We start from the raw sequence: 22,689 nt of genomic DNA, 5'->3' as shown, positions 1-22,689 counted from the left end.
TGACATCTGAAAGGAAGAAAGAAAGATAAACTTATGAAAAGCCTTTTATGAACTAGGGGGAAAGTCAGCAACTATCATTTGGGTAAGAAGAATAAATGATGCTTTGTTTATTAGGTTACTTTTACTATTATTTAAATACTGTTTAAATAACATGCCAAATTTACACACGATCTATGAACCTTTACTGCTACGGTGAATCAAAAACTGGAAAGTATTCTGTTTTGTCTTGGGGCAGAATCAAGCAGATGAAGAGAAATCTGGGAAGGCTGTTATAAGGTTCATATTAAGACATAGAGCAGGAAAAAAAGAGAGGTCAAGTGAAAAGCTCCTTAGCCCTTGAAGTTTCCCCAAACAAAACCCATATTACAAAGCAACCCATCCTTCTGTAGGATTGGAAAAAAAAAAAACCTGCTTGGTTTTTACCCTTGCTCTACTTTTGTTGGGTGCCCTTGACAACAGAATTCATATCTCTCATTGTCTCTCCTGTGTGTACAAAGAAAACAATTCCTCACTCGCAGAGATGTTGTCAGATTTATGGTTGTGAAGTGACAGCAAACACTAATGGCCATAATATGCAACAGTTAAGTTTCTATGAACTCAATGATGAGGTCAGGAATAATTCGATCAATCACAGTCTGTGGGAGAATAGAAGATACACAATGAGCCCACGTCTGATATTTGAGTTCATTGAGAAATCTCAGAGTGCCTCCTCAAACCCACGAGGCACAATGTTAGAGCAGCTTTCCAGCCTAATTTGAAACAGCTTTTTTTCTTCTAACCTAGTTTTCCTCTTTATAAGAAGTTTGCAAAAGTCTTTAAGGAAGGCACGTTCCTAACGCTTACCATCACTTGGTTTTTAAATACTCCCAATCTGTCTATAGAGACTGACTGAGCCTGAAGCACTGCAAGGCACAGGCACGTTTTCAGCCTCTGAAAATCCGGTCTGTCTAAAAACGGCTCAGAAGAGTTTAGAAAAGGGCATCCTCCTCAGGATGACGCAAAGAAATCGCCAAGGTAGGAGGGAAAAATAAATAATAATAACCAAACCCTGAAACCCTCTTCTTTCCTTCCTGCCCTGAATGTTCCCAGCCAAGCCGTGCAGAGCCTCAGCCAGCTCCGTGCCCTCCGCACCCAGCAGCCGGCTATGGGAGGGCGCGGAGCCCTCGGAGCCTTACAGCAGCGACAGCTACGCCTGCACCGTGACTCCCCATCTCCCTTTTAAGGTATAAATCTGATCCATCGGGACGTCAGACCACAAAAGCAACTGGTTTGAGCCTCGGGAGAGAGGAAGCAGGGGTCGCCTCCGGCTGACCCCCGGGCGCGGTACTCGCCAAGGCGGTGAGGAACCCCGGCGCTCGGCTGAGGAACAAGGGGAGGAGAAGAGGAGGAGGAGGAGGAGGGGAGGAGGAGCCCATTGGCTCCCGGAGCCGAGGGATCCTATATCCTGAGTGAATGGGGCGGCCCCGGGAGCGGGCTGGGCGAGTTCTCTTCCCCGAGGAAGGAAAAGGCGGCGAGGAGGAGGCTGCCGGCCGCTGCGCTGGGTGAGCCCCCGAGGTCGGTGCGGGTCTTTCCTCCCTCCTTCCCGGTTCCTGAGCTCGTCCCCTCGCCAAAAGCAGGCAGCTCGGTCCCTTCTCAGCCCCGGCCGTGGTGAGGAGGGGAGCCGGGCGGTTAAAATCCGCGAGAAGTTGCTGTTTCCCTAAGTGCTTCTCTCCGACCGCAGGGAGGGCGAGGGCTGGGCTCCTCAGGGGAGGGGGCGCCTGGCCGCGGTTCCCTGCATCAGCCAAATTTTCCGGCGGCTTTGTCCCAAAGTTTTCGGCTCCAGCCCGGCCCCGTGAGCTCCTTGCTTTTACCCCTTAAGGCCAGCTTGGCTGCGGGCTGGCATATTTCTGTGGCAAACGAGCCCCAAACTTCAGTGCGTTTCCTACCGCCTTTTATGCATCGTCCTAGCAGATCCCTTTCAGCCTCATCTCTGCCCGCTGTCTGCCTGCTTTGTGTCCCAAAACAAAGCCGGGGAGCCCTCAGGGTCCCCCAAATCCCTGCAGGGTCCCCCCGGTCCCGGCGCGGTGCGCTCCCTCCCGCAGCCCATTCAAAGCCGCGCTGCTTTCCCCCGCCCCGGGAGCCCCTCCCGCTTCCCTCCTTCCCCCAATTACTAGCTTTTATTCTTATTTTCCCTACTGGAAAAGGCTTCTTTTTTCACGTTTTCTTTCCCTATGCCCTTTTCTCTTTCTTTCCCAGCCCTTCCCACCCAAGAAACTCGCCGATCCGGCTGGGAGTTGCTCCGCTCGGCCGCGGTTTGCAGCACGGGCCCGGGGGGTTGGGGCAGCCCCGAGCCCTCCCCGGCCTCATTAACGCCCTCATTAGCACCGCGGCCGCTCCTCGGCGCCCTTCCCCGAACTTCTTTTGCGGGAGCTCCGGAGAAGATAATCGGCTTGAGAGAATGCCCTAAGAGTAAGGGGGATTTACCGAGCGCGGTTAGGAAGCGCGTTTGTGCTCAGCCCGCCTGTACGGCTCTAAAACCTTCTGGTTTTCTGCTTTTTCCCTCTTTTTCTTTCTTTTTTTTTTTTTTTTTCTCCTCCCCTGGCCGCAGGCGTGCCCGCCCCGGCGGGGAGGCGGTCGGGAAGGGCCGGGCCGGTTCCCTCCTTTGTTTCCCGGCGTGGCTGGAAGCGGTGCCCTGTCCCCCCCGGAGCTCCGTGCAGCCGCTGGGGAGGGCGCTGAAACCCCAAGCAGGGGCCGGGGTCGTCCTCGGGGGGACCGGGACTTGGGGGCTGCCCCCGAGGAGGACACGGGGGGGGCGCAGGGGCACCCCGCTGGAGGCGGTTGAGCTCTTCAGGGCAGCCAGCTTTGTTAGAAGTGCTCCCCAGGAAGGTCTCGGAGTCTGTCTGGAGGTGGGAGACCGGCTTGGCTCTGCTGTAAGCTACTCTGCGTTGTGTGGGACAATGCTAAAAAGCCTGAAGTTGTTTTGGGGCTGCACGAGGAGGTGGAGGAGTCGATTTGGGCAGCTCTTCTGTGCTGGAGCATCCTCATCTCTTGCCTGCCGGGGCTTATGCCTGAGGATCTCTCAGCAGTAGTGTGTGCAAATGTTTCAAGCTAGTTTGTGTGATGCATCTTGTTGGTTATCTCCTAGCAGTTGGAAGAGGGAAAGGATGTGCTTAAGAAATGGATAAATGTTTTGGAAAAGGGGAAAACTGTTGTCCTCCAAGGCAGTATAAATGCTAGCTTTTTCTGTTGATCAGGGCAGTAGATAGCGAAGCACAGCTGAGAACAACAGCCGTGGAATATTCCAGCAGTGTACCCAGAAGGCTGGAGCATCACACCGAGCTGGGTGTTGTGCTGCTGTTAGGGGGCTACTGGTTGTTTGTCCTGCCCAGGACTAGATTCCTGGAAGCCCATCATCTGATGTCTATGGAAATGTAATCTCAGTGAAAATGCAGGCTCCTGCACTGGTAAGGCTTTGTGGATTTTTTTTTTTCTGCTTTGAAATTTACCAGCAGTGTCTGCTATACTAGTTCTCTTCCATTAAGTGATTCAAAACTGTGTCACTTGCTGCTTTCTTTCTCTTCATAAACTGAGAAGCAAGCTGGTTACTAATGCTGCCCAAAGCAGTAGTTGGGACGGTGTCTCTGACATCTGGCCAAACTGGAGTAGCAAGTACTGAAACTAGGAATGGTAATTCACCTACAGATTGGGGAGCAGCATGTGGAAAATCCTGCAAGTCATTGCATATGTAAGCCACCGGCTTTTCAAATAAGCAGTGTTATTCTTTACCTATAATGTTATGGCATTTAGGATGTACTAAACATTGCCTCATCTCCCGTGGCTATCAATCTATGCCTGAAGAATTGTTTAGGCAATCCTTTAAATTGAAGATGTCACTTACTGCAAGGGCTTGGGTGGACACAAGTAATGAGCGGTTTTTACTGGGAAAATTTACTGTGACTTTGTTCCTGTAGTAGGTCTGCTGGCCTTGGAATTGGCAATAGAAGTGATGAATTAGTGTGGCACTACTAGCTCTTCCTCCTATATGGCTTGCAGAGTATAGTGAGGCATCCTCCTTAGCTTCCTAGGACATTGAATATCTGGGGTGAGGCTATTTTGGTTAGTTACTACCATGGTCCGCTGAATAATCAACCTTTAAAGTCCAATATAAAGCAGTGTGGTCCATCTCTGTCAAGCTATCCAGAAGTGACAAACAGATTCCTTGCTCATACAGGAAATGCTTGTGTATCTGGGATCTCAGCAACACTTGGAAGTGTGGTCCAGATCCCAAAATGAGGTCTGTTCGAGTAGTCCTGATCTATGCATCTCAAGTATTCAAGGTCTAATAAAACACTCAGGGATGCTAGAGTTTTTCCTTCTTCTTTTAGAAGCTTCATGGATAGGACATGCCCTTGGCATTAAGGGGAAGTGCTATGGAAGGATCTTTGAAAGGTGATTCTTGACCTAAAGACTGCAGTCAGTGGGAAAGTTACCACAAGGTACAGAAATATGATGGAACAACTCCTTTGCTTTGGAATTGAATCTTTTTAGAGTGAACCTCTACCAGCCCTGAAGTTTACCTGTTGCCTGAGTTGTTTTGTAGCCTGATCTTAATATAGATAAAACTGTGGCTTGGAGATGTCACTGCTAGATGCCTAAATGAATTGGAAAACCTACAAGATTCCAAATGGCCTGAGGACAGATGACCTTGAAAGAAGGCAATGTTGTAAGGGAAAGCAACTTAGTTTGAAGGACTGTTGAGGAAACATGTCTACATCTTGCTAATATCATAAGCTGTAGGAATTCCTGTCTCATAGCAAAGAACAAGTTTGCTTGCTGTGAACCAGCTTCATGAGGTTGAGCTTGACTGTCTGGTACCATCTACATACTGCTGGATGTAGTTTTAAACTTGAATAAAACGTGTTTGGTCACTCCGAACTACCAGGACTACTGTCATGCTCTGAAGATGTGCTGTCACCTTTCACAGTACAGCAAGACAAACTGTCCATCAGGGATTTCCAAACAACTTCTGAAGCAAAGAACTTTTTTGATCAACACAGATCATATTGTTGGGAGGTGTGCTAGGATTTATCACCAAAGGTAGATATTTTAGATAGTTTTCTCCATTGAGAGCTGAGGAAACTTGCTTAAATAGAATTTTGTCTGCCCCAGATTACTGCTGTCCCACTAAGTCAGTCTCTGTTCACACTACTTCTCCTGCTGCATCCTAAAACTTTAAAGTTCTACCAGTTTCATTTCTGACGAGACCAGAAGCAGTTTGTACCAAATGAGGTAAAGCGCCCTTTTCTCTTCAGGCAGGAAACTTATGGCTCTTATTTCCACAACCCTCCCCCCAACCCCACTACTAGTCATATATGGAGGGGTTCCCTCTTCCTCTGCTCTGCTCTTTCATGGCCTATGAAATGGATGGATGGCTTTTCTTCTACATGAATTGGTTAATTAAGGAAAGATTAATGTTTCACTTTGGACTTGCCACTTAGAACATCTTACACATCCTGGTGTATCATTAAGATAAGATAAAGTGATTTACAGTAACTAAGGGTACTGACTTTCTATTGCATTATTTCAAAGTTCAACTTTCTAGCACAATCGGGCTCTTTAATGAATATTTTTCTGTTTGTTTCCTTCTGCCCTAAGTTCATCCCTGTCATGTATGCTTCAGCTCTTGTCTTTGTACCTTCCTTTTAGAGTTCACAGACTGGTGTTCTTGGTCTGTTTTGCAGTGACTTCCATTTTAGGTTCTCCTTAGTTCTGTTTTACTAAATGGTCCTTGCAGCAATTCTGAATCTGGTGCAGTATGCATTTCAGCCATATGTTAGTCTTGTGTGAGGGTTGTATGTGTATAAACATGTGTTTTCACTAACTCTAGATATCATTAAATAGTGTGACCTACTATCTATTTCTCATGAGCAGAGACGAGTACTGCTGGCTAAATGTAAATGCACAAGTCGCCTCATTTAATTTACGAAGGCCGTGGTCTTAAATCTCACTGCCTACTAAACGTGTTGGGAGGATGGTACAGCTCCTTGGTTATCTGGTTTGAATCACGAAGTTAGGCCTGAAGAATTCTTTGTGGTCCTCTGTTCTAGGGCCTGTGATGGCCAGCAGACTGCTTACAGGTCTCAGAGGGCACTTCAGCTACAGTAAACGAGGAACTGCCAGATGCAGTGCCATTTGCTGCAGCCTGCTGTACTGTCACGTTTCTCGTAAGTGTGTGGGAGTGTGTGTCAGTTCTTCGCTGCTGTGGGCTTGTAGTGCTCCTGCTCCCCGTATTTCACAACAAAAAGCAGATGAGTGTCTCCTGTTCTGTCTCTGGCCTTGTTTCATGGCGGAAAGGGCTGTATATAGGGCCAGAATTCTCCTTGGTTACCACAGAAGTGGGAGAGGATTAATGGAATTCATCCCACCCATCTTGCAGGCAGGCTTCAACAAAGCCTTGAGCTGCTGCTATTCCAGCCAACCTGCAGCTACTTTAGTTTTTGAGGTGGTTCTCCGTCCACTTTATCATCAAATCTGAGGTGTTTCAAGCAAGCCAGAGAGGAGCAAACATGCATGGAGACCCCCAACGTGTATGTAAGAGTCTGTAAATTGGAAAGTAGATTCAATACAGGAGAGAAACAAAAGCTTTTGATATGAAGCATATTTTCCTGTGAATGGACAGGAGTTTGCTTTTCCTCAAACTACACATACCTCTTCACATAATGCATCTAACATGTTTATGCAGTCGACTTTAAAATCACTTGGAAATTTCTCATTATGCTACTGGAGGATTCATGAATGCCTTCAGAATGGCAGTCTGAAGTTGGGACTGATGAGAAATGGAGAGTCAAGTCAGGTCGCTCTTTCTACACGATTCCCCTACGGTTAAGGTGACTTTTCGGTTGAATTCCAGGTGCTGCTTACATAACTTTAATTTCAATAAAAGTAAAACTTAGTCATTCAAGATACAGCAACAAAAATTAAAATTTGACATTTTTATTGAAATTAAAGCTATATAGGAACTCTTTCAACACGTGCAAATGCAGTGTAAATAGTGCTAGCAGACTTACGCTGAACTACCTCAAATTGGAATTAACTCTTAAGGAAATAAACGAAGCACAAATGTAAAACAAAAGGAGAATATATAGTCAAACTGCTTACTAGATCTAGATTAATTTCCTATTAATGAAACAAGAACCCATTAGATGCGATTATCCAAGAGCCATTAATAGCAGGACAGGGTCACTAGCAACTCTTCCACTTCTCTCAGCCCAAAGCAGGATACAGCACTTGTTCTTCAGCTTAAGAGTCGCTGACATCTACATACAGCAGTGAACAGGAGGGTGTGAGCATGAACAAAGCATGATTCTGCTGAAGCCAAGGGAACAATGTGCAGTACCTATCTGTTCTTGCAAGTGCTTATCAAGTGTATTTATAATCTTCCAAATGATATGGAATAATTATTTACTTGTGCAAGCTTTAAGATAAGGTTCCAGAAATGATCTACTATAAAATTGAAGGGTGGGGGCTTTCTAGAGGCTATAAGAAGTGCTGACCAAAGTCTTACTGAAGCAGGAAGACTGTTAACTGCACACAAAAAGGGCAAAGATGTGTTCCTGGTTATATTATATTTCTAGTACTTTCTTTGCATAATAGGATAATTGGTTTCTCTCCTACACCAAAAAGAGGGTTCTGGAGCCAAGCTCAGCACTGTAACACGCAGGTTTTTCTTCCTGTTTTTGGTGGGCTTCCATTGTTCTGAGAATAAAATTGCTCACTTTTATTTTAAAGCAAAGCAGGAGTATGAGCGATACTAGACAGTCTCTGTGTAAGACTAGACTCCTACAATGGCTTTAATTCTGCTTTAAAAAAAAAAAAACTTTCTGTTACTAGGCTGTTTGGTGAGAGGAGGCCAGTGTGGAGTAGCTGCTTAAAACTTACTCCTCCTGTCCACGCAATGGGGTGAAGCCTGAGGTTTTGTCAAATTTGTTTGCCTTTCTCAACTGCTTCCCATGTTGTCTGTCATGGCAGATACCCTAGCTGCTTACATTAGGTATTAGGTTAAAACTGCTATAGAATGCAGCAAGGCCTGGCAGCTGTTGGGTAAGCCTTGCACTGATAACAGCAATGAACCTTGGGCTTGCAAAAGGTGAGGCTTCTACGTGAGCTCTGAAAGATTTACATCTTTGTGAGGTTTTTGTGGTGTTGTTTTTTTTTTTTTTTGGTGGGTGTTGTTTTCTTCTGGCAAACAAGTGTCTTTCTTCCCTTACTACTTAATGTTCAGTAAGATTCTCGGGTGGGTTTTTCACTAATACAGGTAAATGGCAGACCCTCTCCATAGAAAGGGTGGTAGTGGTGGAAGAACTTTTAGGGAAGGAGAGGGGAGCTCTATGGCTTCTGTTCTCTCTGCAGTTTCTTCTGGGGACTAACAGCAGTTTTGACCTTCCTACAACTAAAAACTGCTTTAAAAAACACTTATTCCCTCCCTGTAACTGAAGGTGGCCCATGACCCTAGTTACAGGAGTTGGGTAGCTGTCTCGCTGTTCCTGTTCCAAAGCAAGCAGTAGGAGATGGACCTTGCTGAAAATTAGCAAGGGACCTAAAAACCAAACGCAAAGTAGGTGCTGGTCAATTTTACTACTGGTGGTATGGACAGCCAGCAGATAAGTGGGGGGAAAATTGTGTGGCTTAGGAAAATCTCCGATCAGTGTGGGCAGAACTAATTACATATTTATTCTTAATTTGAGGCTACATGAGGTCTTAAACTGAAAAGAAAGATAGTGGGCTAGACTGACTGAGCAGTACAGCTCTCCATGTTGCTTTTCCTCTTACTTCCTTATAAAAATTTAACTGACAGAAGTTCTACTAGCAAAAGGAAACGGCTTAATGTGCAGTGGGATAGTTACTGGTGCCTGTAGCAGTAGCACTGGAAAGCTTATACAGTATTTACCTAGCCTTTGTGATGCTGCTTAGCTTGGGGTACTTCTTAAAGTATTTGCTGAAGTGGTACCTACACAGCAATAATGAGAACTAAACAAAAAAGTGACAGTGGGGAAACCACCTTTACAAACAGTTATTGAGTAACTGGGCACTGGCACTCAGACAAAAACAAGCTGCAGATGTGTTCATTTCTTTACAAAGAGTTACCTTATTTGAAGTCACGAGGTGTGTTTAATTGGTTGCAATTGCAGTCAGTCAATCATGTAAGATAAGGGATTATAAGCAAAGCAGTATCTTGCTGACCACCACTACAAACAACTGAGTTCCTTACTCTCTGAGCATAAATAGGATGCACTTGTTTCCACATGCAGTCATCACTAACTTGGCTGCAATATAGTCTACTGACCATGTCTTGAACTTCAACTTAAGATTAAGATACCTTTTCTTGAAACCTGCACACTACTTATGGCTATTAAACATGTGAAATGGCAGTTCATGTATTTCTGGTAATTCTTACTGTCTTTTCCTTTCTGTCATTTTTCTTTCTTCAAGAAAATGACGGTCCTGCGTGCATATGCTTTCGTCTTCCTTGTAGAATGAAAAAGATGTTTCTCCACCATTAACAGGAAATGGCAGCTCTAACTTTCCGTGGTACTGATGCTTATCACAAGTGCTTGTTCTCTTACAGATTTTTATCTGTGAATTTAAACGAGTACAGTTTGGCTTTTTATACCGAACAGATCAGGGTGTGTAAATACTATGTCCTACTACTATGGTTTTGAAATTCAAGCTCTGCCATTCACACTGGTGGTGGGTAATATTATTAACAGGTAGCTAATGTGCTCTGCCTGTTTTGTGTATACTTCTGCTTTAGTACACGGGATTCGAAAGGAATGTGTACCAGTCTGGCACATCTTTTAAATACTAGCACTATGAAAGTGAGCTTACATAAATGCAGAGTGCTGCTCAGGATAGTATTAGAGCTCATCGCTGCCATCTGCCAAAACATGTGTTGGGTTGTACTATAGGTACTGTTACAGCCTTTGGAGCTTTCTTGGAGCTCTGACTTGCCTGCATGGAAGTTGGTACATATTTCATCAACCTTTGCAGAAAATGAGGGCATGTGGCCTCAATCATGTAACTGCCAGAAACTTTAGAATATTACCCTTACAGGCAGTGCAAAGAACTAGCTCTTTTCACTAGCTCAGTCTAGCACAAAAGCACAGAACTTCATGTTGGTGCTTGTGTATTTTATGTAAAATCCCTTGAGCTACTAAATCATTCATATTTTGTAGGCTTTTATACTTGGAAACAATCCTCCCTCGTAGCTTGTCTGGTGAATAGTCTACGTTGGCTATAGCAAGTTAAAGCAACTGAAAATCACAGTCATTGTAGACTGGTGCTTGAAAGGGGTGGTCCTATACCTCTCCTGCTCTGCACAGTCGCTGTTCTAGGGAACTGATCCTGCTGAAAGCAACTTGAGAAGAAGGCAAGCCTCCCTCCACCTTCTAGCAGATGCCTCCACTTAGATTTGTTCATAGCAGTTAGGAAGCATGCTGCTCCATTTTAGAGGAAATGGAAGAAATCCTTCTTGTCCTTTTCACCCAATTGCTGTAGCACATATAAAATATCTCTAGGAACTAAACCTCTGCTGGCAATTAGCTGTTTCCTGGCAGTCCTAATCCCTTACAATATGTCTTGCTTCCAACCCTGAAGGAGCTAAAATGCTTTACTCAATTGCCATCTAATACTTTGCCATCCTTTTGAATTTCTCTGCCAACCAACACTTCAGAGATTGCCTCAGCAATTGCAAACATTGCAGATCAATGAGAAGCAACAAGTGGTTACAGCTTTTGACTCGCTTTTTTTTCCTATGTGTTGCTGAATTATTTCTCTGATATGAAGGTCCCCCTGAGAGTGCTGTACTTCAATGCATTTTTTAATAGAGGGATTCTTCTTGACTGAGCAACTACAGAAGTTCAGGTTTAGGAAGATGTTGGACATCTTAATTGGGTCTGTGTTCAATCTGAAGTCCTCAATGCACGCACAAAGAGCATTTAATGCTGACTCGACTATTACAGGAAACTGTACCCTGGTTGTAGGTAAACTATAAAATGAGCAGGCAAAGCTTGCGTGTGGAATTGCATATAATGGGTTAAATGGTTTCAAAACTGAACCTTGTCACTTCTGCATTTATGTTCCTTATTGATGCAATTCTTATCACCTGTCTTTCTACACTTTCATCTTTCTAACACTGCTGCTTCTTTTTGATTGTTATCTTCTTGATGTTTTTTCTGAAGTGATAACTGTCCAAACTGACTCCCATCTCTCACTACTTTTGTACGGAACAATGTGTAGCAGGGGAGGTTTTGACACTACTTGAAGTGTTCTTTGGAGGATGGTTTCTTTCAGTCTTGGAGCTTGTGAGGAAGTAGGATCCTTCCTTGTAGGAAGGAAGGATCAGTTAAGGACCTTATGACGTTTTTTTCTAAAACATCTGTCACTGTAGTGTTGGGTGTGACTTGTTTCTGTTCAGTTTTCTTTCTTGGTACAGCTCATATGAGGAACTTGAATATCCTCTCAATGCAACTTGTTAGTGTACAAACTCTTCAAATACAAGGGAGCAAAGGAGAAGGATATAGGCCAGGGCAGAAATGCCAGATAACACGACTTGTGAAGACATGCCGGTAAATGAAAAAAATTGTGAGAAACCGAGTTGTGAAATCTTGTAGCTGAAGTTGTGAGTAGCAAAATCAGCTCAGGCCTTGCTTCCATTACCATAGGCACATACCTTCTTAGCCTCTAGTTACTAGGAAGGGGAAACTGATAAGCCATCAGAACACAATTACATGTTTATTTGATGTGTTAAGGCTAAATTTTCTTTGGTCTTCTAGTGTAGGCAGTACAGGAATACTGGTGGAGATGGAGTTTAATTTTATAAGGATTATAACTGTTTAAATTGCTCAGAAACCAAGGACTGCAAAACTTAAATTCTACCTAACAATGAAAAGGCTCAAACATGCCAAAATTTGTGTTCTCTGTTTAGGCCGCAGCTACAGGGTTCAGACTTTGAAAGCTTAAAGAAAATCCAGTGTATTCTTTTCAGGATCATCTCATTCTTATACTAGGCTTGACAATTCTTCCTGAACTGAAATCCAGGCAGTGCTAATCCTAGACCCTGTGCTGTCTGGCTTCTGTCCTCTCTTGTTGGATATGTTCCTGTGGTTCAGGGGAAGTGGTGCTGCAGCTGGGGTCCATGTGACATGGGAAGTCTAGCAGGATGAAGCAATATCAAGCAAGCACTATCAAAGAAGCTGATCTGGGGTAGTTGAGTGACAGGGCTGCCCTGACTACAGTCCAGAAGCCTGTCCCAGGATTTCAAGTTTCTTGTAGTAACACTAGGCTACTTTCAAGCCTTATGTGAAAGTGAAAGCTTCAGAAACAATGAATGTAACACTTTGGTTCTGCAAAACAGAACCCCTGAGTACTCTTGTAACTTCAGTTTTGCCCCTAGATACAGCCTGACCTAAATAAATTGCTTGCTGTTACTTCACTGTTTCAACAGGTTGGTTTCTGAGGAAGAATTTAGAAGGAGTGAGCTGAACTTGATTTCCTGAGCAACTAGATAAGCTTCAGAGCTGATGAAAGCTGCAGGAGATCTGTGTGGTGGTGATGAGAGGGCAGGGATGAAGAAAGAATGAGTGTAAGGCCATCCTCAGCTGGCAGCAGTAACCTTTTTATTGAGTTCAATTGCATGGAACTGCACCCTTAAACTAATTAGCTGTTCTCTGGCACAGCCAAGAATGAGCATTTAACTTCATAAATATTTGAGTTTGCTGAAGGGCTGCTGCTTCCTTGAGGTCTTTCTGTCATATGCTGCAAGCCAAATAAAAGGGATAATGTGGGCACCAAAGCTGGCATTTGGATGAAACAAAATTGACTGTAGCTAGAAATATCCTTAATCTGAAGAGCTGAGTCTGTCTGTAACTAAGCAGAGAAATGCTTGTCATTCATTCATCCCTTAAGTAACCAGTTCCTTCTATCTCCAGTAAGATGACCAAGCTTAAGTCTATCCAAATACCATGCAAGAGTTGATGAGAAAGGGACTGTTGCTACAAGCTGTTGGTAGTGTCTTTGTTTTTTTTTTTTTGCTTTGTTTTTTTTTTTTTTAAAAAAGGAAAAAGCTCTAAAGTGTTTATTAGAATATCCTGCATTGCTTAAGAAAGCTGTTTGTGAACTAAACTATGTTTCTTTCCTTCTGCACAAGACAGAAATATACCTGATAATCTTTGTTCTAAAACCAGATGTAATTTAGGGGTGTGCTGTGTCAAATTGATTACAGATGAATTGAAACCCAGCCTTTGTATTGTACCACAAACTTTGTAGCTGGGGGTGAGGGAATGTTCCCTCTGGGCAGTCTCAGCGGGTCTCTTCTTGGGTTTAGGTTTCTCTCAGGGTGGTGGTAGGGAATCTCTTTTGTGGGGCAGTCTCTTGTGTCAGAGTTTTCTCTGGGGTCCCTCCCACAAATGTCTGTGTTCATGTCTGAGGTGTCTGTTTCTTTAGCCTCCTCTGCCTCCTCACTGGATTTTCCAAAACAAAACTGTTCTATTTCTACCCTGAAATTGACTTCATACTAACTTCTTTCAAATGCTGACTTCTGTGGATGCTCGAAGTAGCTCCCTAGGGATCTGCTTTTCAGTGTTCACTCTACAAATCATCACAAAGACTTTCTATTGTGTAATACTTCTCTGGGATGAAAATGGAGCTAGCATATTTACAGAATGCAAAGTACTGAGCTGTGAACAGTTGCTACATTCAAATGACACAGTTGTGCTTATGGTAATACCAACAGGTTAAATAAACAGACCCATCTAGGAAAAGTAGGATTGCTGCAGAGTGAAAAAAACTTTCAGTACTAACAACTGGGGGAGGACCACACAGTTGTGTTTTTAGATACACCTGAAGGGAAGGCAGCTACAGGAACTGTTTGAGTGCATGATTCTCCCAGTTTGTCTCCAATCTCAGAGTATATCTAAAAGCTTCCAAGCCACAAGTAAGAGAATGCACACCAAGAGGCAAAAACGCTTTAGTTATGGTCTGGAAAATGACTGTCAAGCATGGTTTTATCTTCTGTCCCACAGTTTCCTCTTCCTAGGAAGAAGGCTTTTTTTTTCCCCCTCAGAATTAAGAATCCATTGTCAATAAATAGCTTTTGTGGGGTACAGGTTGAGGCAGCTGTTAAGGGGAGGAGGGCATAACTAATCCAAAGGATCAGTATTGAGAATGTCTATAAAGTTCTTTTGGTGAAAATGATTCTAGGGTATCAGCACCTTTGCAAGTCTCTGGGCTCTTTTTTTTTTTTTTTTTTTGAGGGAGACAGTGTGGGGGAGAAGGAAGCCTCTTTAAATGTCATCAGTATTGTTTATCTATAATTACATTTAAGTTTTATGAAGGACATGTTTCTGAGGAGGGTTCTTAAATTCTCTCAGCTAAATGCTGATTTAATTTCTCTGGAATAGATCAAATGAGGCTCAACTTACAGCCTGTAAGTTGATTTTAGGGCTTGTTTTTTTTCTTCAAGGAACAACTTGAAGAATTAAAATAATAATAATAATAAATTCTTTCCAGCATCTCTCTTTTTGGAGGGGATACTAGAGAGCAGGAGACTTGATCTATGCTAAAATCTCCCCACTGTATCTTCTCTGTAAATTAAAGCTGTTTGCACAGATATTTTGGTAGGGATTTTTCTGAGGTGTATTTAGTCTTCCCTAGTAGCAACAACTGTTACATAGGTTAGCCTCAATATTAGTCTCAAGTTAACACTTTGTGGTGTTGACTGTTCTCTCACTTCTCCCTTTGCCCAGATGACATGAGTAGTTGTAGACTTTTGCCAAAATCTGTTATCAAAGCACAATCCAAAAACGCTGTACGTGGTGACTAGGCTTTCTGAACTAACCAAATAAGTACAAGTACCTTGCCTTGTGCTGCCTCTACTTTCTTGAGAAAGTCAGTCAGCTGTTTTTAAGCTATCCTGATGGCAGTGGGCAACCTAACCACTGAAGCTGAGTCACCTTTATTTTTCCTCCTCTCTGCTGATGACTGGATATTGCCAAAGGCTTTATAGTGCAACTCTACTTTTCTTTCCTTTTTGTGACACCTGCTATATATGTCAACAAGTTGATGTACACTTTGCCTCACCCAATTCAGTTTACAGTGCTGCAGCATTTGTGTTAACTGGCCAACTTCATGCAGAGTGTAGACTTTCTGGAGAAAAGCACACGCAAGCATGTAGGACAGAGGGGAAAACTAAAACTTAACCCCACTTTCAGGAAGTAGTGGATATTTTCAGACCTACTTCCCCAAAAGAAGTTAACAAATTTCTGTGTTTCTGTGACAGTCCAGTTCCTTGTTCAAGTTCGTTTCATCTGAAACAAGAGTAAGCTCTGCAGTAGCATTCTATTATAAAGTTGCTGAGTTTATAACTCTGAGGTGCATTGTTTAACTTAATGTTTCCAAAATAAAACGGGTTTAAACTGATACTATAAAAAGTGCTGACTGATTGTTATTCACCAAACTGCCTATACAGCTTTTCTGTTATGCACTGCAATCTGCAAGCTTCAGCCACACCAGTCCATGGTTTCCATTTTGAGCAGTCAGCCCTCCTCCCTGCATTAGATTATTACACTATAAAATTGCATCAACTTTTACTATCACTATCTAGTTGGTTTCTCCTAATACCGTCCAGTTGCAAGACCTCCAAATGGGTAAAATAATCTCTCAAAAAACTTGTGTTGCACGTAACTTCTAATGTAAAAGCGATAGCTCATGTTCTCTTGCTTCAGAGGTTGTGTTTGCCTGCACTAAGTGCCTAGCTAATGCGGTGCCTTACTTCCAGTGTGTGTCAGTCTTACATTTCTGGTTCTGAGAGCTCACCCTGGGTTTTTACAACATTTCTGGTTCTGAGAGCTCACCCTGGGTTTTTACGGGAAGAGCAGGTAGCTACTCTTCTGGGATGTTCTTGTTTAGTGTAGCTGGAGTCACGTCTCCCCTACGTAAGAACTGACTTCTAGAAACTGCAGGGCAAGAAGGCTGGACTTGCGTGGCTTTGTGGTTTTTAGATTCTTCACTAAAACCCTAGCTGATATCAGTGAGAATAGCCCTGTGATGGTAGCTGCCTGATATTAGCAGCTGTAGCTATGACAGGGGTGCCAAACTGAGGAGGAGTTTTTGGCCCCAGCGGCTGCAACATGCTGCATAACCTGTCTTCACCTGAGCTTGGTTGCAGATGGTCTCTATTGCACCACTGGCTAGAAAGTACAGGTTTTAGGATGATACATGGAGTGTTTGGTAATGAGTTTCACTGGAGCACAATTCTGTTCATATCTCATTTCAGTCACACTCTGGCAGGCTGAAATGGCCGCTTACTTTCTACAAGCCTGCCCATAGGGTTGAGCTGGGAGAACAACACCCGTGCCCTGCCTGCCAGGCCACCAGGGGCTCCATGGCTGGGGCAGGACCACACTGGACAAAGCTGGTGTGGTGCTACCCCAGCTGTGGTCGGGGGCAAAGTGGCAGTGGCCCCTTCCCGCCATCCTCCTCAGAACGCCACAGGGTTGGTGGCCTGGCTCTGCCGTTATTGCTGGCTGTGAGAAGCTCTGTGGGGCTGCGCTGAGGTGACGACAGCCCCGCTTTGCCTGCACTCCCGTGTCCCTCTCCCAAGTGGGAACGAGGGCAGCCCCCACTGGCCCCAATATCCTCTCTGAGAGCCTGGTCAAGGTGGGGTGGTAGAGAGGGGGAAAATGGCTGCCTGAGGGACCGGTGGTGGGGATGAGGGGGGTGAGGCCTAGCGGCTAGGCCTGACCGTTGGGATGGGCCCAGCCCTCTGACACCGGGGAGCTGTCACTGGTGTCTGTGTGGGCCTCGCTCTTCAACAGGCTGCCCAAAGACAGTTTGTAAACTCAGTCATTTGTATGCTGTGTGGCTTGCTTCCCAGCTTAAAGAATTTAAACAAAATGTTTTCATCTGGTTAATGGCGGTGGGTTTTCCTAAGAGCTTCTTGTGTCAGAACTGAAGCCTCCGCATCAGCTTCCCCCTTTCCTTTCCTAACCTCAGGGAAGTTTTGGGCTACTGACAGCCCCTAGCTTGTTGCCGGTTTTTGAGGGGAGGGGGCCGGTTATGTAGATGAGTGGTGATTGGGAATGTCTCAGTAAAGTCAGTCTCCCTGACAGAACATAAAACCAGATGGGTTAATAGCAACTCACTGAAACTTTCCTCCCTCCTCTTCTTACATTTGGTAGGTACTCATCTTCATGAAGAAAATCAGCATGTAAGAAGATCTGATTAGAACCAGTGTTCACTTTAAGATGCCACAAAGGGAAAAAACTCATATGCAAGTCCCATCTTTCAAAACTGTCTGCACTCTTCCAACAGAAGAAAAATCTTTTTGAGAAATATGACTTGTGAAATCTGTGAAGGAAGCTGGCTTTACAAGGCTACTGAATGAAAGACAACATGCCTTACAGTAGACACTTATCCTGAAGGGGTGACACTGCTCTCAAGCTAAAACACGGGCACTCTAAAAACACCGATCCTGAACAGGAATAAGGATTACAAGAACTGCATCAGAATGTTTGTTAGTCCTAGGAGAGTCAGAAAATGCCAGTTTTTGCAGTTATTTGCCACTTGTTTCATACTATGTCTCATGTTTTTTTGGGAACCATTTGATAATCGCATTGTAAGCCATATGAAGTCCTATTCATACAGATACCTCATAAATAGCTACAGTTTTGTGAATGAAAGCCTGTCTGTCAACAGGGAAGACCTGGACAGAGTATCAAGCTACCAGTACTTGATCAACCATGAAGAGAAATGTCAACAGCAGGATGTTCTTCTCCTGTTGCTTGTGAAGACTTCTCCTGAAAACCATCATCGGAGGAATGCGATTCGACAAACTTGGGGTAATGAGAAATATGTTCAGTCTAAACTTAATGCCAATATTAAAACTCTGTTTGCTTTAGGACGACCCTCAGATCATCTGCAGCAAAGAAAACTATATTTGGAAGACCAGAAATACAATGATTTGATTCAGCAAGATTTCTTGGATACTTTTCACAATCTTACTCTTAAATTACTTCTACAGTTTAGCTGGGTGAATGCCTACTGTCCTCATGCCAGGTTTATTATGTCTGCAGATGATGATATATTTATCCATATGCCAAATCTTGTTGCTTATCTCCAAAGTCTAGCACAAATGGGTGTTCAAGACCTCTGGATTGGCCGTGTTCATCGTGGATCCCCTCCCGTAAGAGACAAGACTAGCAAATACTATGTTCCATATGAAATGTACCAGTGGCCCTCTTATCCTGACTACACAGCAGGAGCTGCATATGTAATATCGAGTGATGTAGCAGCTAAAGTATACGAGGCTTCATTGACTCTCAATACAAGTCTTTATATAGATGATGTCTTCATGGGCCTCTGTGCCAATAAAATGGGAATTGTACCACAATACCATGTATTTTTTTCTGGGGAAGGAAAGGCTCCATATCATCCCTGCATTTACAACAAAATGATGACATCTCATGGACATGTAGAGGATCTTCACCGTCTCTGGAAGCAGGCTACAGATCCCGAAGTTAAAAAGATTTCCTCGGGGTTTTGGGGTAGAGTATACTGCAGAATAGTTAATATTGTACTTCTCTGTAAACTATTCTATGAGGACACATATCCCTGTTCAGCTGCATTTTCTTAATACTTGAATATCTGTGTTGAAGATCCACTGAGCCAAAACAGAACAACAAACTTCTTAGCTGTTTATTCAAAATATGTGTAAGTGTGAAAAGAGGGTAGAACTTAAATGTGAATAGCTGGGGTGGGGGTTGGGGGGTGAACCAGGGAAGGGGGAGGAGGATGGTCCCAGGTTCTGTTCAGAAACGGTTATTGGAATAGCTCTCCTATTGTACTGCAACTTTCTACATTGTAGCCTGTTGTGGTTTTTGTTTTTACATGCTTTTTACATGTTTCACAGGATGAGTCTGGATTGTATGATCATTAAATGAACTATAACGGGCTTCTAGAATTTGAAGTGCTTGGTGAAAATGTCATTTACTTTGAACTTGATTCAGTACGTCTTGAAGCTTTTTTTAAAAAGCAATGTGAGCTAAGGCATATGGTTCAAAAAAAAAAAAACTATATCAAAATGGAGTAGACCTCTCAAAATAAGAGGAAAATAGAACTGAGTCAATGAGACTATTGTACTAGTCTAAAACAAAGTAAATTGGTTACAAGTCCTCAGCACTTCTGTTTGTCAGTTATGCAGGTCCAGGTATACTTTCCATGAAGCAAACAGTACTAGAAGTAAAGACCTGCTACAATTCTTTTCTCAAAGCTCTCTAAGTCTTTGACGTAAGGAAAACTGTTTGAGTGCCCTCTGACTTGATTCTTTTAAGTAACAAATGAGCTCCCTTTAGATCAGAAGTAAACTTTAAAGGAAGAAAATCTAACGTTACTTACGCAATTGGTTGTGTTAATCTCTGCCTTCTGAAAAAATGAAGCTGTATAATTAATCCAATCTCTAATAAGCAAATAGACTAAATGCATTTAAGGCCTATTTTCTTTTAACAATTCTTCTGTTGTCCTATATTCATAGTTCTAAAGGTGAAAAGCAAGCAAAAGTCATAGCTGTATTCCTTTAGAATTTTATAGTTGAAGTTGTTATTGACTTGAAAGAGCAATGTTTCTTGCTTATATTTGTTAAATAAGGAGAATACTTTCTGCATGAGATTTTGACTTCACGGTGAAGGGACAGGGAGATGGTGAACCACAAACTCAGTACACAAATGAAAATCACTAAACCTGAAGTTTTTCCTAAAGACAAGAGATTATTTACAGCTTCAGGGTAGTCTGTGTCCACAAAACTCTTGAATAGAGTTAAATAATATCACCCGTAGAGGAACAAAAATACCTGTGCATTGTAAATCTGGATAGAACTAGGTGATATTGAAACTCCAGTTGTTATGAGTTGTACTGTGGTGCCATATAAACTTTGTAAAAACAAGGTTCTTCTGTCTTTTCTTGTATTATCTCACTGATGGTGTCTTCACAGGTTTCCAGTACAGGTTATTTAGTTGCTAATTGCAAAGCCTGTGGTAGCTCTCCCTGGAGTGGATACACAGACTGCACAAGGTACAGTCAGATATTGTTTGTGAACTGGTTTGATGCTGGAATGAGTTCTTGTGTGGGTAGTGTCATGAAACTACTTGTGAAAGATTGAATGAGTCACGTTTATCAGCACAGCAATAACAAATGACCCCAAAGCTTGCAAATTACTAACTATCTGTCACAGTTCTTGGATCTGCCAGAAATGTACTATATACAGGAGCAATGCTACTTGCTTTTTAAGATGTCTAAAGCTAGCCTTTTCTCTTCTGCCTGAAGTTTCTTGCTGCTACAGCAATGTGGAGCAGTGAATTACTTAATTTGTCTTCTAACTTTACAACAGATGTATGTGGCACAGCAGTTTTAAACTGCAACTGGTAAACTTTGTTTAAATGCTGCTGCTTTTGTTTTAAGGGTTTGAATGGCTAATGGTATATGCTAGCATAGACAAACAGCACTGAGCTTGCTGTCTGTTCTTCAAACTGCTATTTCAGATGGATGTTAGGTAACTACTGGAACTAAGTGGAATATGTAACTCTAAGTAGATTTCCAGGAGGGGGGGAAAAACCCCAACTGGACTCAAATGTTGGGTATATAGAGCCTACAAATAACTCACTTGTCAGCATTAAAATAGACTGCAACAGCTGTAGTTCAGGAACTCCATGTCCTTGCCTAAACAGACTCAGATTATAATCTGAGGATGCTTTAGAACAAACAAGAAATAGAACACAACAAACCATCAAACCTAGCTCTACAATCTGTTGGCTCTAGCAGGGTGTGGTGGTACACACAGAGGAAGTATTATTCAGTACTTGAAAGAAAGACTTCATCAGATCTCTGACCTGTTGTGGGCTGTTTAAATTAGTGAGGTGCACAGCAAAACTGCACTACTGAAAAAGTCACCCCATTCACTTTAGGGGAAAGAGGGTCTACATACGCTCTGTATAACCAATGTGTACTACTAAGACTACAATTTCTTCCAGCAATGTTTTCACTTCTACAAGCTGAGTTGGAAGTAGATTAAACTTCTATAGGTTAGTGATTTAGCTAACATCTAAAACACTGCTTAAATGCAGTTTGCCATTATGTGAAAGTCACTTGACCATTGAAATACTTTTGTTTTATAGCTAGTTTGAGTTTAGTTTGAATTGTTTCTTAGACTTAAAAGGACCTTGATGTTTGTAGCATGCATTTTCTTCTGCTGCAGTGAAAAAGGAAGTTGCTTATGAATAAAAATGAAAGCATGAAGGCACTCCTTAAAAAAAAAAAAGTTAGAAAACTTACTCTCTGATTCTAAACACTGATTTAACATTTGACACCTCTAACTGGAACCTCTTTTAACAATTGTCTTGGTGCTCCAATGCTGGGCTGTCAGGTTTTACTTCTACAAATAAAACTGTATCAGCCTGAATGGTCGGTTATGCCTCATTAAGAGTATGACATTGTTGCACAGCATGTTTAATGCTAAAGTTGTTTTTACCTGTTTGTTTGATTTGCATCAGTTTCCCTTTGGTATTACTAATTTTTATACAAAGTGTTCAATATTTATTCTTAAATTTTGCTCTTTACCACAAAATACAATTGTTTTGTAAAACTTGATTTGAATAAACAGACTTGTTTCTTTTTTTAAAAAAAAATAAAAAATAAAAAAGCTCGTGAGTTTCTTGTTGCTTTCTTTGTAGCTGACAAGCTCAGCTCTGATGCTTAATTACCATTCTGAGTACTCTCTTAGAGGACTTTGAACTGATTTTTTTTCTTCTTTTCTATCCTTCCTGTCTGCTCTACTGTGAACCAAACCTCCAGATCTTTTGAGGGGGAGGGGGTGGAAACGTGAAATTGGAATTCTCAAGAAAGGAGGCAGTTTAAAAATTTGTTTAGCAACTTTCCAGGTTTAAAGTTGTGGGAAAATGCCTTGTACTAGATTCTTAGCCTATTGTTAATATTAACTTCCAAAATCATATGTTCTTTTGAGGCAATCATTCCTGTAGAGATGTGTATCTACCTAAATAAATTCTATTCAAATAACATCTTGTACTTTCTGAAAACTAGCTGATAGTTTGGTAACCAGTGATAGACATTATTTTCATAGTATATAAGATTACTTCGAACCTACTACAAATTGAGACGTTGCATTTTGCTGTCTCTGACTTGTATAGCACAGTGTATTAACAAGCTAGTGTTTTCAGACTTGTACTCTTGTATCAAGCAATTTTAGTGTGTACCCATGTGAGACAGACATAATGTACATATAAATTATTTAAATTATACTGAAGAAAACAAAAGAAATAGAGGTAGTAAGGAGTGGGGTTTGTTTTGTGGGCTTGTTGCAGTTTGGTTTAAATTATTCTCTTTGGCCTAGAGACTGAAGTTCAACCAAAACTGGGTTTGCTTGGTATTTCTTGTTAAACTAAATGACTTGAGCATTTGGTTGTTTAGGTTATGTAATTAGTATGATCTTTCTCAAGACCTTCTAGAAAGGGAGACAAGATTATTATAACTTCTACTTGAAAATAGAAGCGTATCAAAGCCATATAGTCAAATGAGAGTTTCCTGAACATGAGATGATCTTTACTACTAAATAAGATGAGCAAGGCTTATTCTAAGGAGTTATGTCAC

The 22,689-nt window shown here is 42.4% G+C and overlaps 2 protein-coding genes across 21 annotated transcripts in view; one reads left to right on the top strand and one right to left on the bottom strand.

Moving 5' to 3' along the window:
• Positions 1–22,689, bottom strand: part of MCF2L2 (MCF.2 cell line derived transforming sequence-like 2) — a 160,342-nt gene that overhangs the window by 58,865 nt on the left and 78,788 nt on the right. The gene's annotated exons all lie outside the window — the stretch shown is intronic.
• On the top strand, positions 1,076–21,352 carry B3GNT5 (UDP-GlcNAc:betaGal beta-1,3-N-acetylglucosaminyltransferase 5). 10 transcript variants are annotated; one of them, XM_084528978.1, is made up of 2 exons: positions 1,076–1,223; positions 17,214–21,352. In XM_084528978.1, exon 2 carries the CDS (start codon positions 17,543–17,545, stop codon positions 18,665–18,667), a length of 1,125 nt encoding a protein of 374 aa, XP_084385104.1. In that variant the 5' UTR covers positions 1,076–1,223; positions 17,214–17,542; the 3' UTR covers positions 18,668–21,352. The 10 variants fall into 10 exon arrangements, with proteins under 10 accessions (XP_084385104.1, XP_084385105.1, XP_084385097.1 ...); XM_084528979.1 differs by lacking the exon at positions 1,076–1,223 and adding an exon at positions 1,297–1,558; XM_084528971.1 differs by lacking the exon at positions 1,076–1,223 and adding an exon at positions 1,427–1,554.

The sequence above is a fragment of the Aythya ferina genome (assembly GCF_964211825.1).
Source record: "Aythya ferina genome assembly, chromosome: 9".
In the NCBI taxonomy this organism is placed as follows: Eukaryota; Metazoa; Chordata; class Aves; order Anseriformes; family Anatidae; genus Aythya; species Aythya ferina.
This window is presented reverse-complemented; position numbering and strand designations above follow the sequence as displayed.

Bases quoted from the DNA above. Each gene is read 5' to 3' on its own strand.
- B3GNT5 (XM_084528978.1), top strand. From the start codon at position 17,543: ATGTTTGTTAGTCCTAGGAGAGTCAGAAAATGCCAGTTTTTGCAGTTA.